The sequence below is a fragment of the Drosophila subobscura genome, chromosome U (genome assembly GCF_008121235.1).
Source record: "Drosophila subobscura isolate 14011-0131.10 chromosome U, UCBerk_Dsub_1.0, whole genome shotgun sequence".
Lineage (NCBI taxonomy): Eukaryota > Metazoa > Arthropoda > Insecta > Diptera > Drosophilidae > Drosophila > Drosophila subobscura.
In genome coordinates this window covers 9,467,488-9,484,398 of record NC_048534.1, presented here as the reverse complement: position 1 = coordinate 9,484,398, position 16,911 = coordinate 9,467,488, and the positions used below count along the sequence as shown (strand labels likewise).

Genomic DNA, 16,911 nt, shown 5'->3' with positions numbered 1-16,911 from the left:
CATACGAATCGAGAGCGGAAATGTGATGAGATACTTTTATACCCACCCCCACACAGTCGGCTTATGATTTCTGTTACCTTTACCAATTACAAAGTAATAATTTTCTTTGGTGCGAAATTTTTACAGGCTTTAAAAAGAAACCCTCAAAAGTCAATGCTCTTAAGAGTCTGAGTCCGACTATGGACTGATCAAGGTTTCAGGTCTTGCTCATAGTTTCATTTATGATACAAATAAAGCTTGCAAACGGATCGTTTTTGCGTAATCTGAAATGGGTTTGGGTTTAGATGTGCAGCGCTTTTTGTTGGCTTCTGTTCTTAGCCAAACCAGATAGATCGAAGTTTCGTTTTTATGCTGAAACCTATTCTTAAAAGTATTTGTAGGTATGTGCACGTAGTTTCGTAGGCTCAGCGATTCGTCAAGGATGTTTTTACCATACAGTTTGTCCATTTCCATGAAATATTTCTTTATAATTTTTTACAAATTGTATTTGTTATGGAATTCAAAGGCAATCATCTGTTGGCTATAAACATCTATCGATTTTTTCGATACAATTGTACACGGAAACCACCGATAGTATCGATAGTAATAGTGGTGGTACTCCCTTTTTATTAATTCAGAAACAAACCTAATACCTCACAATTTAACGAATGAAATTTATTTTTTTAGAATATTGTTACAATGTGTTATGGCGATGGCGAACTACTTCTTTTTTTGCGATGTTTATTCAGCTTCCAATACCGCTATCGCCAGTTCATACAACCAAGCGTGCAAGTTAATAAACATAGAGAGCAAATGAACAGGTTAAAAACATGTCAGTCTAAGGTAAAGTCATTATTAATGCTTGAGAGCAGCTTTGAAAATGCAATTTTAATATTAATTTAGGGAAATAAGGTATAAAATGCGCCCGGTTGACAAGCAACAAATTGTCAAATACGTAGTAATCTATTCCAACTCACGTAGCGTTTAATGCTATTTTTGTTAGTTGATCTTTTTAGTTTTAAGCTTAATATGTAAACATTCCAACAAAAGGAAGTCGGAAAAACTAGAACTTGTGTAGAATCGATTGATAAATCAGATAAAATTATAGTTTCAGCGCTAAGAATCCTAACTAGTTAATAATAACAAATAGAACATCAAAATCGTGGAAAATGATTTAAGATTTACGGTATATTTTGAAAATGCAAGGGTATATTTCGGTATATTTTACACTGGCACTGTGATCCGCCAGCTGACTCAGGATACAGGATAAAGAAAACAATAATAGAAAAATAGTGTAAAAATGGATGGAAATCTAAAGGATTTGGCTGTGGAAACGTACAGCCGTATGGTCACGGCAGAGCTACGCATTAACGAATTGGTGCAGGAGCGGTCAGTTTGCTACGATATCCTTTGTGGAGCCACACTTCTAGAGTCTGTACGAGTAATACATTTATTTGCAGTTTGAGCTTTGGCGATCCACTGTGGCGCCTCTTCACAGTCTACCTGGAGCCGGGATTCCTCTTCAATCTGGTGATTCCCATGTGCGGCATTTACAGCCAGGCGCTACTCACCCGGCTGCTCTTTGCGGTTGGCCTGGCCAGCACGCTAAACTCCTTTGCCAAGTGGTACGCCCCGATTGCACCTTCTACTCAATGCAAGACTGACTCTGCTCTCGCCTCTCACAGGATACTTCCCGAGCAGCGTCCTTTGTGGTTACTCCGAGAGATGTACGCTAGCAGTGTGCGCAGCCCCAGCCCTGGCATCGCCCTGGAGAGCCATCCGCTGAGCTGCGAGACGACTGCCGGCATGCCCTGTGCGCATTCCATGTCCTTCACCGTGTTCACGCTCACCATCTGGATGTTCCTCTCCGCTCACGTTCATTCCCGCCAGCGCTGGCTCGCCGGTACAGTGGCTTTCGGTTTGATTTTCTGCATGTGGCTAAGTCGCCTGTACTTGGCCACGGAGTTTCTGCACCAATGTGTCCTTGGCACTTTCATTGGCATTCAAGCTATGGACGCCCTGCAGCAAAATTCTGACTATTTGTGGTCGAGGCGTCGACGCTGGACAGTGACTGGCGTGCTGCTGTTGGGTGGCCTTGCCGCCGCAGTGTATTTTGCAAAGCTTAACCTGGACGTCGATCCGCATTGGTCTGTGCGAGAGGTGCGAAAGGATACGATACTGAATTCTACACCAGGAATGGTATTTAAACCCGTTTGTTCTGTTGCAGGCCTTCAAGTGGTGCCCGGATCCTTCTTACATGCGACACGAGGCTAGTCCCATTTTCTATCTGGTCCGAGACCTGGGAATTCTCATGGGCATAGCTCTGGCATCGCCCCTCTCCAATCTGTAAGTCAATACCAAAACATTTTCTAATCCACCAACGGCAATCATCTTATTTAGGGACATCAAAAATGCATCAATTTGGCGACGTTGCGCTAGCCTGTTGGTCCTGGAACTGTTAAATTTCGGAATGCGCTGGGCCACGCCAAAGCAGTATGGACGTTTCGCCTTCTTGGCATACGAGTTGCTCCGAAATGCTTTGCACTCTCTGCTACTGCTAAAGTACATACCAAAGTTTAAGTAGTTTTTGGATCCCTTTCTTACTGTTTAGTGGGTGCGAGTGTACGAGTCGCAAGATTAGCTGTGAAAGAATGCTTCCAACTAAAGATTAATTGAAACTAAATCCCCTAGGGGCTATGGGAAACCTTCTTGTAAATATGCCGCTCTCTTATTAACTATTTTAACAACGCCTCTAATTAATAGTTAGTAGTAGAAAATCTCACTTAATTTGTAGTTTTAAATAATAGTTCTTCCATAATGAGTGTTCACATGTGGACAACTTTTTTTTCTGAAAAGAGATCCTCAGTGAGAACGTTTTTGGATTTGGGCAATGATTACTAACTAAATACTTACCTTCTCGGGCGCTTTCTGCCTGTAGGGCTGTATTTTTTCGGGAGGCGCGTCGGTCAGCTCTGAAGAGACAGTCGATGCGGTCGGCCTCGAAGAATGCGTAGACAACCCGCACGTTGTTGGTGAAGCCTCCGCCGTTCTTCCAAGCACTGACAATCACAATGGGATCGCCATCGTTGATCATCTCCCCCTTTCTGGCGCAGGTCAGGGCGAATGTGACCCGCTCATCCACGTCGGCGGCATACTCACTGCCTGGCTCGGCTGTATACAGGACCGGTAGGACACCCCGATGGAGATACACCCAGCGGGCAGCTCGTTCGCAGCGCGTCACCGCCATGACGGGGCAGCGGGGCCGAAACTTGCTGACCAGCGCCGCAGACCGTCCCGACGTGGTCAGGACAATGATGAGTGTGGCATTGGTGCGCTTGGCCGTTTCCACTGCTGCAATGGCCAACGAATGGGCGGCGTCCAGCTCGCCACGCACCTCGCTCACCAGATCGGCAAACAAGTCACGATACCAGAGAACCTTCTCGGCCTCGCGGCATATCCCATCGCACACTGATATGGTCTCGGTGGGATAGGGACCGATGGCCACCTCGGAGGACAGCATGATGCAGTCCGCACCGTCGATGACTGCGTTGGCCAGATCGAAGCATTCGGCTCGAGTGGGGTACGGATTGACACGCATCGACTCCAGCACGTGCGAGGCCAGAATGCAGGGCTTGCCCATCTTATTGCATTGACTGAGGATACTCTTCTGGGTGATGAATAGCTTCTCGATGGGTATCTGGGTGCCCAGATCGGCTCGCGAGAGGAGAATACCGTCCGCTCCACGAACTATTTCGGAGAAGCGACTGAGAGCGATCTTGCTGTCTATCTTGGCAATTATCTTAATATGTTTTCCCTTCTCCCCCAGGACGGCACGCAGCTCCTTAAGATTCTTGGCGCTTCGCACGGCCGAGGCAAACAGAAAGTCGACATTGGCCTGCATGCTGAACTGTATGTCGTACATGTCCTTTTCCGATACGGCTGGCAGGTCTATTTCGATCTCCGGAAGGATAACGTTGCAGTTGTTGCCCAGCATTCCGCCTTGAATGACCTCGCAAACGAGCCCGTCCACACCCACCTCTCGAATAATGAGGAACAGCCTTCCATCATCGATGAACACACGGTCTCCGGGCTTGGTGAGGTTAATGATGTTCGGGTAGTCCACATAGATCGCGTCCTTATTTCCCTTGTCATACAGATCCCGGTTTATCGAAAGGCGTATATTATCCCCCTGGCGCATCAGCATTTCAGTGCCCACATCCAGGATGCCCGTCCGGATCTGCGGCCCACGTGTGTCCACAGCAAATGCAGCCGTTCGCACCTGACCCGTTTCCTTTTTGATCCGTTCCAAGGCGTCATTGACCAACTCAATGGTCTGTGTGTGCGCCTCGTGCGATTCATGGGCAAAGTTCATTCGGAATATGTTCACGCCCTTCATTAGCATGTTGTAAATGATATCGGGATCACGCGAACTACGGGAAATGGTCGCTATAAGCGATATGAGACGGCGATGTGAGGCTTGGCTCTTCAGATCCAGCTCGCATATATGGTTCAATTGGGTAGAACCTTCGCGCAGGATGCTTTTCGAAGACAGAGACATGATGTATGAATTTTTGAGGTTAACAATTTAATTTTGATACACTTTTCTGGAATTTTGTGAATAGATTTGTTCAATGAAATGTGAAACAATGACAGAATACCATAGTTTATTATACCCGGTACTCGAAGAGTAAATAGGGTATATTGTATTTGTGCGGATAACGGTTGTATGTAACGCACAGAAGGAAACGTTTCCGACCCCATAAAGTATATATATTCTTGATCAGCATCAATAGCCGAGTCGATTGAGCCATGTCTGTCTGTCCGTCCGTCCGTCCGTCTGTCCGTCTTGTTTGTCGGCTAGTTCTCAGAGACTATAAGAGCGAGAGCCACCAAATTTTGGCACCAGACTGCTGTATGCTCACACTGAAACCAGTGTATTTCAAAAATGAGCCCCGCCCCCTTCCACCCCCGCAAAAGGGCGAAAACCTCCCAAATCTACAATTTTGAAGATAACAGAAAACTAAAAACGCCATTCCGTAGGGAATGACCATATCTATCAGATCACCAAATTGGGATCCGATTGGATCATTATTATAGCCACGATGAAAAAATTAATTTTCAGTGGCCAAACCCACCCCGTCCCGCAGCTTATAGCAAAACACTGGCCGTCTGCCGCTGGCTCTGCCTCTGCCGGTGGCTCTGCCTCTGCCGCTGGCTCTGCCTCTGCCGCTGGCTCTGACTCTGCCGGTGGCTCTGCCTCTGCCGCTGGCTCTGACTCTGCCGTGAGTCTGCAGTGTGTGGGTCTAGGGAAGGGGGGCGAGCTAAAGGAGCGTGCTGATGTGAGAAGTGTTGTAGATGTAGATGGCAGATGAAGAAAAAATTTAAAATTTGAAAAATAACCGCTAATGTACAGATGTAGTACTGAGTGCCGGGTATAAAAGTTGTGACGCGTAAGAAGCGTCTCAAACGTCCCTTCTCGTTCGAATTTTATTAATTTAGCTTTCAAGTAAGCCATTTGGATCATTGAAAATATCAATCAATTGAATTCTGTTACTTTTCGAGTTGCTTTATTTTTCCGCTTTTCTTGATGTGTTTTCTCGCAATCACTCAATACACACTACTTAAACAATGTAACTAATCTTAAACGACATTTAAAATAAGCATGAACTTAGTTATGTTTTGTAATTAATTGGAGCCATTTCCTAACTAAATTAAAATAGAGTTCGCCAGTGCTTCGAGTGCTTAAGTACATTGACTTGAGCTTTCGCTACAATAAAATTATTGTTTAAGGCCTAACTGCGACTAAAACTAATGGCAGTATGGGCACTAGCAAGTAACTACGACTAAAGTGGTAAACGCTAATGAAAATGCATTGAAAATGAGATTAAATTAATTGAAGAGAAATGGAGTTGAGCGCTCGAACTGCTAACTAAGTGGGAATGGAGCGAGAGTAATGTCTAATTTGTCCGATATGTAACTTGGTTGATTGTCAGCTGGATGGCCTGGGGGCGACTATCTGCAGCCGCACGACTCCACCACCATATTGGGCAGAGTCTTCAGGGTGGCCGTATTGCTCGAGTCCATCACAACGAGCTGCAGCGAGGAATACTGTTTGGCGGTGCAGCAGGGCACCAGCTCCAGGGACTTGTTTGTACCATTTGTGTTAAGGATTTTCTGTAGAAACAAAGACAATTTTCGTATCGATATTAGCATCACAGTATCTTTTGTAGAGTCTTTAATGAACCTACCAACAATGAGCTGTGGTGGGAGGCAGCCTGGGTGACGCTCGCCAGAGAGCTGCAGGAGCCGCGGCAGAAGTAGGCGTGATAGCCCTCCGGCTGCAGGATCCAGTTGCTCCAGCCAATGTCCTTGAAGGATATGTAAAGCTGCTCGCGGCAGCACTCCGTCACACCGCTGGAACAATTAATACTACGCTTTTGCCGCGACTTGCTGCGCCGATTCTGTGTGTCGATCATTATGAATGGTCGATAGTCCTTGTCCACCGATATGATCTCCTCCATGTCGCTGATATCGCACGACTCGCACGTGATCTGGATCAGGTGGCTCAGCTCGTGACTCCCAATCCAGCGCTTGATGGGCCACTCGATGTCGATCTTCATCCATTCATCTGCAACAAAGTTACAAAAAATTCAAAATTAATTACCGGTTATAGGGTTCCCAAGGACCACTCAAATCCTTCATCATTCTAACAATGACATTATGGATCTTTTTTATTCTGCTTATCGCTCCACTGACTCCCATTTTGGTAGCTGTGCTCGACCTTTCGGCGGCCAAAGTTCAGTTTTTGCACCCACAATAACAATAATTATTATGAATTTTTCGTCAAGTTATTCACCCACAATCCATGAAGTCGGGCTGTCGACTGGCTATCACGAATCTGCGCAATGATCTCTCTAATTGAAAACACAAACATGATGATTATGATGGAGGAGCAACGGTTGTCAACGTTGGCCATTATCATTTCTGTTCATGTCACTGTTTTTGATTTCTTTCCTAGGGGTATTGGGGGTCAGTTTCGGTTTCTCTGCTGACCAAAGGTCCAAGCGTGCCTTTGCGGATAAGATGCTCTGAATGTTTTGATTCTTTTTTTTTATTGGGGAGTATTTGTTGATGATTAGCTTACCTTGGACATCCACCGACTGAATGGCTATGGCTTTGGCCAGAGGCAAATACTTGGAGTCCATCTGCTGCTCCACCTCTGAAACAACAATCGTCTGCTGCTTCCTGGTGTTGTTCAACAGCGGACCCTCGATGGGTCTGCTGGTGTGGTTGTGCTTATTCTTGAAGAGCCACAGCACGGCGGTGCTCACGTCGAAGCCGTCGGCATCGGCGTCATCGATCTTGAAGCTGAAGCACATTGAGGGATGCACACCCAGGCGATTGCACTCGATCTCCTCTGGAAAGACAAAGATCGCATGGAAGCACATTGATTAGTTTTGGTTTGCGAGCCTCTCCTGTATGGTATTCACCTCTATTGAGCAGGATGAACTTCTTGCTGGTGCGGGCATAGTAATCGTCGAGTTCCTTGTTCTTGCTGCTATCATCTGGGTGGGTGAGCGTCACTCCCTCGAATATGGGCTTTGGCAGCTCCACCGCGGATACATTGGGACTCTCTTTGAGGCGCAGCTTCTCCAGGATCTGCTGCTTGACGAACTCAATGCGCAGATGTGTCAGCTGCTCTTCGGTGATGTGCTCCACTTGACGACTGCTCTCGCACTTGGGACAGCCTCCGGAGGACTTTGTCGAGATGGTTGCATTGCGTGAGGGTACAGCTGGCTCTGCCTCTGGCTCAGGCTCAGCTTCAGTCACTATTGGAGGTGCTGGCTCTGGCCGCTGGCTCTCCTCCTGCTCCGTCTGTACCTGATCCTCCAGCATTTGCTCCACCTCTCGATCCAAAAGTTCATTCCTCACATAGAATAAGGGACTCAGGTTCGACTCCTCGTCAGTGGCCGCCGTATTGGGATCATCGCCGAACATGTGCGAATAGTCCAACAGGCCATCATCGACAGTAGCATGCGGCAAGTGTCCCTCCTTCTCGTAGTTGTTGCTCAGGTGCTGCCACAGTCGAGCCATGGGCATGCTCCTCAGCTCCGCCAGTTCTGGATGGTTGTAGCTCCTCTCTTGCTGCAGGAAATGGTCGCGCTGATGGAGCTGATGCCTCCTCAGTCTTGTGTAGTACTGATTCTTCGCATCTTCCTCCTCGCTGGTGGGATCCGGCTCCACGTGCTTCAGCTCCCTGGACCGCTGCTGCCGATTGTGGTGCTGCTGCAGTTGCTGCGAGGTGTGCTGGACATGCTGGTGGGGCTGGTGTTTTGGGTGCGGGCGCAGAATGTCGCCGCGGGAGCTAGGATGCGACCGGGCATGCAGACGATTGTAAATATTATTATTTTCCAGGGCCAGACACAGCAGCAGCACCCAGGTAATGAAATATTTTGCCATTTTCAATTGTTACTCTCTTGCTCGTCGTGCACTGCAGAATCTTCAAAGTGGGACTTCAATATTGGCTTGTGTTCTGAATGTGTTGCTTTCTCGTGCAATTCTGGCTCTTGTTTGGGGCTTATTGCTATCTCTTTGGCAGCATTAAAAACTCAATGGGTGATCTTTTTTGGCTTACAAAATTCATAGAATTGCAGATGAATTCACTTGTTTTGGCCGTCTTGCTGCCTTCTTGAATCACTTTAGATGCTCAAAGGGATCTATTATTAACTTTTGTTACACGACTTATACGCTCGGCAAATGCATGATGAAGAATGTCAGAGATATCCAATTGTCTTGGCGATCTGCAAGTAGTCATAGAACGAAGAAAACGTTGTTAAGGTTTGGAAATGTATTTTAATTATGGTTTTAAGAATATTTAAATTTATTCTGATTGCAAGGCTTGACACACAAGTAAATATCCCCCTGAAAAATGTTCAAATTTCTACTACCATTGCCCCAGATAGACCTCATTGTAGTTCAAATTTCATTGGCAGTATCGTGGCAGCTACCGCTACCCCGCAATTCCCATTTGATATGCCAACATCTAGTGTCCAGAGTTCAAAATGCAAATCGCAGGGCAACGAAAAAAATCTCACTTAATTTTTCAGCAAAATTGCATCACTTTTAGTCAGCAATCGAATCGAATCCAATCCAATCCAATCCAATCCAAAACTGTTGAATGGAATTGAAATCGCGGCAAAGTGCAAATTATTCAGAATTTGAGTTTTAATTGGCAGAAGATTTTGTTTCGTTTTCAATGTGAAATATTTAATTGACGTTATCACTGGTTTCAGGCTTGCGGCGAACCAAAAGTGCTGGGCTGGGGTTGTGGCTGGAATTGCGCACAACGGAAATGTTTAGTGTTAATCAGGCAAGGATTCGCTTCAGATGCTTGTCGTATATTAGTTTCTAGAGTTGCTAATAAGCAGGTGTAATTAGGTGGCAATTAGGCACCACGACCACACACGTACCGCGATCGCACTTCACTTGTTGGGTAATTTGATGACTCGGCAGGCGCTCGATCAGGGGGGTCTGCTCGCTTGAACCCGGACACGAAGCGGGAGATTCTCTTTAATTATTTGGTTTTGGGTCGCGTTTTTACTATTTTGTACATATACTTTTCAATGTGTTCCGTTTCGTTTGGCATGCGACAGTCAGCGCAAACGAGTTGTGAATGAATGAAGCCGTTGGCTGATTAGTGGAACAATTTATGTGACGAACGCCTCTGATTGATCGTTCCGTGAGAGGGAGAGCGAGAAAGCGAGAAGAGAAGCGCAGAGCAGAGAAGGCGAATGCCACCACCCATCCGAATCGAGCAGAGCAGAGCAGAGCCGAGCGGCACGGCCGGCACCCGATCGTGCTCTTAGCTGCGTCTTGACTTCCCCTCCCCTCTCCCACCCCGCACACAGCCAGAGCCAGACGAGACCATGGTCTCATGGCGCTCGCCGAAGACAATTGCATATGCAAAGTGTGGTGTCCATTGCATCAGCTTTGACAGAAGTCGGGGAACGAAAATGCATAATTATTTGCTTGCAGCGTTATTTTTGTACTCGGCACACCTGCCATCGCCACGCCCCCTATACGGTGGCAGCAGCAGTGCGATTTTGGCAACGGTTTGCCCCCTAGAGCGAATATTCGGGTGACTTGAATTGAATTCCGTGATCTTGCCGAGAAACTCATTCATGCTAATTACCCCAAGGCACAATCAAGCTTGACTCTGATGATCTGACTCGATTGTGTGTCAATCAATTAATGTTGAGACGGTGCTGATAAGCCAGCCCTCTCCATCCCTCCGAGAACGTGGCTCTGTTTTATGGTGGTGCCGCCGATCTACATACGAGTGCGAGTACATGAAATATGGCACAAATCATCACCAATGGGCCACCAATTAACGACGCTTATTGTGTGATTTATAACCCGTTTAATCGGATTTAGGTAATCGATGGGTGCGATTAACAAATCATTCGCATTCTAAATGATTAAGCTGGTATGTGACATATCCGGCGCTCGACGCGATTCGCTTTTTGAAATTTACACATTTACATATTTCCAATTCAAATGAATTTATTTTGATTGGAAAGCGGGCATTTTTCGTATGGGAATTTCATCAGCCAGCATTTCTTATGTGCTCTTCTCTGTTAAATGTGGAACAGTCGGTAAAGGTCAAGAAAACTGTGCATACATGTAGACATTCATATGTATGTACCTGTGAATGCCAAGAAAATCACGAGTTAAACGTTTAAATTCATTTCAATTTCTAAGTGGAACACGTGCCTGTACTCGTCACGAGCTGGGATTTTTCTGGTACTCATATTGAAGATTCAAATGTCTAATTCCGGGAAAGTTGTAGTTTTTCTTTGATTAAAAAACATTGAGAATCATAACCAAATTGTACGTGTTGGCAGCTTTCTTTTGGTGTATAATCGCATGTATATTATGCAACAATATGAGAATGTTATATAAGAAATTTCCCATTAACCATTGGGGATTATATGTACATATGTATCATTCATACATATGTACATATGTACATACTTCCACTTCAATTACGTCCTTCCCTTCAGCATAGGTCATCCTCTATCATCTGATCGAATATTTTTCCACGGGTAATCAACGTTGACTGCCACGTTCCAGAAGTGACGTCGTTCATGGCACCAGGGGGGATCAGGAAGCAGGGCCTGGCGCCAACACGCGACATGCGGCCCATTTTTGACGTAATTAATGTCAGCCTGACGCTGTAAGAAATGTAACGATTGACCGACTTATCAGGCCCACGAATCAATCAACGGCGTGCGACTCTAGTTTGCCACCCAATCAGTGTCCCAAAGGAGGGACGAAGGGCGCAGGGCCTAATTGAAGAAGGTCACTTAACGCCAACGGGGAGCGGGGAGCGGGGAACGGGGAGGGTCTCGATTGAGGCTGGTCTACGTCATCGAACACGCTGGCGCTGCGTGATTTGAGCTGACTCTCTCTAGAGCCGCTGCAAACTGGAGTGGAGTTGGGTTGAGTTGAGTTCAGCTCGGAGGCGTTCGGCTGGTTCGCTGTGGGGTGCAAAGTACAGCTTGACGACTCTTCTTGGGGGTTTTCCATGCCTCGCTCGGCCGTATCATCTTAGCATTAATTACGGGGCAGCTGCTGGGGCTATCGTAATTGCCCGGCATTATCACTTGCATTTCTTCTGCGGCAGTTGAATGCACTGCGAAAAAATGGCTCAGCATTCGGATTTTGGCAATAAATCTGTCGCTTTCTGTGCTTTGCTCTGCTCTTTCACGAATGTATGTGTTTTCACGCTGCCTACGATGATCAGCTCTTTGGAGCATGTCTCTTTGTGAACTTTGGAACCGTTCTCGGAGATTGCCCCGATTGCCACCAGCAGCAGAAATAAATCTCTCTTAATACTTTTTGCCCCTACCCTCATCAAACACACAAAATAATTAAAGCCGCAAAATAATTTAAGGATTTCGAATAAATTCAGCCCACAAGTCAGTCCAAAATATTTTGCACACGCTTCCCTAAAGCTTTTGGAGGTTAGTTCCGAATGGCTTCTGCTACCAAAAAATGGTAGGCTCCCAAAACGATATGCATCAGTGCTGAAGTGCCAACTAATCAAGTGATAGGCCTCTAATAACTTGATTATAAGCAATCAGCCCATGAAATGATAATTAACTAGAATATTCCATATGTTTGGACAATCTGAATTCAAATATATATAATTTTTGACTGGTCATCCACATGGTTACATGGTTTAGTATTATCTTTAAGGAACAACTTTTTTCACTTTTCTCTTTCTGAAATATTACGACATTTTTCATATGGTCCATAGTGTTATGTAACTCACCTAAGTAATATTTATTTCACTTTTTCTTTTAACTGTAGATGAATTTATTCTTTTTGGATTATTCCTGAATGTCCTTGAATTTTGTTTTTTCCGCGAAATGTTTTTTTTTTGCAATTCATCAGCACAAATAAATCCTTGTTATTATTTCACCATTTGAACTTGAACCCTTGGGAGTGACAAGCGGTTTTGTCATTAAACAAAAACAAATGTTAATTCTTTCCTTTTTCACAAGTGTTTTTCACAGATGGCACACAAAAAATCGTGCTTCTTGATAATATATTTAATAATGTATGGTCTCCAAATTTGTATTTTCTTGTTTCTTGTACTTTAATATTTATTTATTTTTTTTGTTTGGTCCGATCGTTCAGAACGTCTGCGTGTGAATAATTTGACGATGGCCGGCAGCAACCGTAAAGGCTGCCCTGGTCTGGTTGGATGGTGTGGTATGGTATGGTATGGCATGGTATGGCATGGGTATGCTCTGCTCTGGCTGGGATGTGTTAAGCGATGCGCAATTTTTGTATTCGGCGTGGCTTCCATCAAGCCGGAGAGAGGGTGCCAGCGAGAGAGCGAGATAGAGAGAGAGAGCGCGAGAGAGGGCCGTGATGTGATAAGACGAGACTGGCCCCTCTCTGGATGACTTCGTGACAGCGTTCCGAAATCCGGTTGGAGCTTCGAGGCGGTCGTTCCGCTTGTCGTCGGTCGTCGATCGTCGGTCGCCTCCTGCCTCGAGCACCCACACCTCCATCAAAACGTGAGCTGACGTCGCTCGTCGTCTGGTCGTAGTCATCGCCTGGACTGGGAGTCCAATGTTGGGGCTACTCTGCTGTGCTGCCTGAACCAGTCCAAAGTTCACGCTGGCCAGCAAGTGTCTGATAGCGGGCATTTCTCTTATGAGTTCCCAGCGCTTTCCCCTGATTGGTTTCGTTTTCGTTTTCATTTGGTGCGTTCTGATCGATTCATTCGGGCCAATTTATGGCCAGCGTTTATGACGGTCTTGAGGTTTCTTGTTTATGAATTGTGTCCGCTTCGTTCCGTTTTGTTATTACCATCGATTAGCATGGATGAACGAGTTATAGAGTTTTCACGTCCGTGGGGCATGCCTATGGGCCTACATTATGTAGATTATGTTCTTGTTCGTGTTTCAGTTTCAGTTTCAGACCACATGCCAATTGACTGATTAGATCTATCTCAGTTTTTGCTTGCCTTGATACATTCAAGCGTTCACCTCAACTACAATGTGATGGAATATTTCTAGTAATCGGCAACTACTCCTATAGCGGCGTACTACTACTACGTCCTGTACTGCTTCACTCAGAAACGAATACTTTATTGCTCCCAGCGTACAGCTGTGGCGCGTGTGCTAGAAAACACGTCACATAAAGCTCGGCTTATCATGGCCGTGTCTCTGGTAAGAGTGTATTTACTGTAGATCGCATTTAAATCCACAAAAATTTCCTATTATTGTTTTTTTGCGTTTTACTTTCACTTTACCCAACATGTTTTGGTTCTAAAACATCTCTTGCAGGTCCACTGTATATCGATAAATTCAATCAAAAATCATTCCTGGGCGGATACATGGGAATGCTGGCCAATCTAATGTGAAATCTTTACAATTGTATTCACTATATGTATTACACGCATGAATACTGAAAGAACCTTGCTCGTCTAGACTATGCCATTGATGCTGATCACGAACATATATTGCACATCGATTTGCAATTGCTTCCTTATCTGTGTTGCAAACTTCAGCACCTAAGAAGTATACCCCAACAGAGAGTAAATTAGTACGCACACCCACAAACCCTTGCCGATTGGGCAAAAAATACAAGAAAATGGGACACGAAAATAGAGTTCTGTAAGCAAGTTGAATTTATTTTTACCGCAGTAATTTTTGGGTTGATAGGTTAGATTGAAGGCTGTCAGCACAAAGTCTTCTGATTACAGAGGATTTCTTGTTGACAACCGGAAAGTAGCCAGACATAATAAGCACACACATCTACATCTACATATGTACATCATATATACTTTCTGATAACCATTGATAACACCCACGACTTTCGATTTTATAATTAAGCGCAAAACAAAGAAATTTAATTTCTAAAAAATATAATTATAGAACTCAATTAATGGCTATAGTTCGCTATATTTTCGCTTCATTTTCTAGGACTATCTACTAGAACGGATCTTCTGTAAAGCAGATACGATTTTTTAATTATGTCAGCTATAAATTTCGTTGAAATTGAGATTCAGCGCAGCATCATAAGTAGCTACCGATTGAACTTAGTTTTAACTTAATGCAACTAGGATAGCCCTGGAAAATTATTCTATTAATTGGTTTATTCAATAACAAATGTGACATTTTTTCCTTTCTCGTCCAGCCCTGAACAGAATAATGTCCAAGCAATTATCGCACATTTGATTTCACACAATATCGCTCGATGATAGCCGATCAAAGAGCGCTAAAAAGATACACACGCATCGCAAAAGCTATTAAAATTGGCTTAATCATCTGAATGACTAGGCGTTCGAATTGTTGGGCTTTTGGCCGTACAGGTGCTGTCCCAATTGTGGTCAACAGACATGTGGGCAGAGCGTGAATCCTGGTCCGGGCGCAAAAGATATCTGTAATTGAAAGCAGCAAAAAATGTGGTGTACTCTTATGTGGTGTTTGAAATTAATTAAAAACTCTGTCGAAGCGAGGCTCTTTAATCAGTACACTGGGGAAACTTTCCATGAATTTTGTACAATATAAAACAATTGAAATGAAGAGGAGTAAGGGCGAGCCATGAACGATATTGAACAAGATGGATTGAGAACTTGGACCCTGGACCCACTGCAGTCGCGATGGCAGTCGCAGCCCCAGCCCCAGTCCCAGTCCAGCCAGAAGAGCAGACTGCTGGGCTAGACGACACATCGATGATTTTGAAATTGAGATGCGAGAGGGGGTATATTTAGATTTTCTCGAGACCAAAGTCCATCACTTACGAGTCATGTGCCGAACGTGTGAACCATTTCGAGATCAGAGCCCAAATACGAATTTATCGAATCGTATTCCGCTCAATTCCCTCAATCATCTGGCTGCAGTAAAGAGCAATTAATACGAATTGTCGAGCAACACGCATGCAGCTCGTGTCTGCCAGAATTTCGAGAGAGGGCCAGGGCCAGTCGTCCCAGATGATGTACAGATCTCTTGGAACGCTAAACGGGGACGTGACCGTCGGCGCACAATGTTTACCTTTGGTTCTCTATATAATTATTTTCCTCGCTTTTTTTTTGCATATGTTAAAAATAAAACCACTTCATTATCGCCGGCAAGGGACCTGTCTATATTTAGCACATATGCTACGCATTTATCCCCTTACCACAATTTAATGACTGGTGCGGACAGTTCCGCCTCATGCGCCGACTGGTGCCACATGTCGTGGATTAGTTGGAGTGATGCTAATTGCCAAACTGTATCGTTCAATTTGGTTGGTGGGAAGAACTTAAGTTAGGTTGTTTTTTAAATAATATAATTTAAAATATTATATCGAAAGATTTGAAGATTAACTACTCAGCGATGACAGTCAAGAACAGGACGGTTCAATGTTCCCAACGCTCGTTCGATAGGCTTGCATAATTCGAGCCACTTGACCTTTGTAATCCAATTGGATTGGTAAAACAAAGTCTAAACATGACCGAATTATCAGTTGTCCAATGTTGGCACCCCAAGTTTTGCAAAACGATTAAAACACCAACACAAATGCTTATGCAGAAGTCGATTATGAGTCCAAGATAAGGCAGTCATCGTAAGGGAAATTAATTAAGTCAGGGAATATATATGTTAATAGCTAATGCCAAAAGCAAACTAAACAATAAATGCAAAACAAAGAGGAATGGAAACAATTGAAAGGCACGTGTAGCCTTGTCATAACCTCGTTGATACCCAAAAATTAAAGGAAAAATCCAAACAAAACTGATTGGTGGAATCTAATCTTGCGATGCAGTCCATCAGAATAACAAAAAAGTTATACAAATGTACCTACACACATACACATTTATAAGTATATCCCTAGATTATCTCATTAGGAAAGCTCTGCGCCAAGCCCCAATCCCTGCTGAATCGATCCGGATTGTGTACATATTTTTGATGACACAGCACCTCAATTGCAATAGCCCGGCTGAGGCTGATTCTGAAGCTGAGCGCGTGCCGCTGTATCTTATCTGGCATTGTTGGGAGCAAGTTCAAGTGCCAACTGGCGATTCCCCATTCCCCATTCCACATTGCCCATTGCCCAGTGCGTGAGCATGTTTACATTCGGTTCTTCGCCTCAACACGATCGCATTGGGCTAATCAATCATGCCGATCGTTATTTCAAATGTACGGAGACCGGACGAGCACTTCGCTGTGATCGTCGTTTAATTAACTTCAGTGCCACTTACTGATTGCCGGGGAAGTGCCCGGGGAAATCTATACGATAAACGATATGGAAAATCACGACCCACAACGGTGCACCAGTGTGGCTCCCCGCCTGTTATATGCGTGTAGGCGATCACCTTTTCGTATCGTGATTTATTGGCTAGGTCACAAAGGATGTCTAACCATTAATAAA

General features: G+C 44.8%; 3 protein-coding genes across 4 annotated transcripts; 1 reads left to right on the top strand and 2 right to left on the bottom strand.

Annotated features, from left to right (window-relative positions):
- Nucleotides 1–1,210: 1,210 nt before the first annotated feature.
- On the top strand, nucleotides 1,211–2,577 carry LOC117901493 (glucose-6-phosphatase 2). Its single transcript, XM_034812261.1, has 5 exons — nucleotides 1,211–1,368; nucleotides 1,440–1,604; nucleotides 1,665–2,139; nucleotides 2,207–2,325; nucleotides 2,380–2,577. Exons 1-5 carry the CDS (start codon nucleotides 1,280–1,282, stop codon nucleotides 2,561–2,563), a joined length of 1,032 nt encoding a protein of 343 aa, XP_034668152.1. The 5' UTR covers nucleotides 1,211–1,279; the 3' UTR covers nucleotides 2,564–2,577.
- Nucleotides 2,578–2,700: 123 nt separating this feature from the next.
- On the bottom strand, nucleotides 2,701–4,608 carry LOC117901492 (pyruvate kinase). Its single transcript, XM_034812260.1, has 2 exons — nucleotides 2,893–4,608; nucleotides 2,701–2,827 (listed from the first exon to the last, which is right to left on the bottom strand). The coding sequence occupies exons 1-2, from the start codon at nucleotides 4,535–4,537 to the stop codon at nucleotides 2,805–2,807; spliced, it is 1,668 nt and encodes a 555-aa protein (XP_034668151.1). The 5' UTR covers nucleotides 4,538–4,608; the 3' UTR covers nucleotides 2,701–2,804.
- A 926-nt stretch (nucleotides 4,609–5,534) lies between these two features.
- On the bottom strand, nucleotides 5,535–12,428 carry LOC117901336 (inhibin beta A chain). 2 transcript variants are annotated; one of them, XM_034812046.1, is made up of 5 exons: nucleotides 12,317–12,428; nucleotides 7,470–8,780; nucleotides 7,124–7,396; nucleotides 6,228–6,607; nucleotides 5,535–6,153 (listed from the first exon to the last, which is right to left on the bottom strand). In XM_034812046.1, the coding sequence occupies exons 2-5, from the start codon at nucleotides 8,437–8,439 to the stop codon at nucleotides 5,992–5,994; spliced, it is 1,785 nt and encodes a 594-aa protein (XP_034667937.1). In that variant the 5' UTR covers nucleotides 8,440–8,780; nucleotides 12,317–12,428; the 3' UTR covers nucleotides 5,535–5,991. The 2 variants fall into 2 exon arrangements, with proteins under 2 accessions (XP_034667937.1, XP_034667936.1); XM_034812045.1 differs by lacking the exon at nucleotides 12,317–12,428 and adding an exon at nucleotides 9,450–9,637.
- Between the last annotated feature and the right edge of the window lie 4,483 nt (nucleotides 12,429–16,911).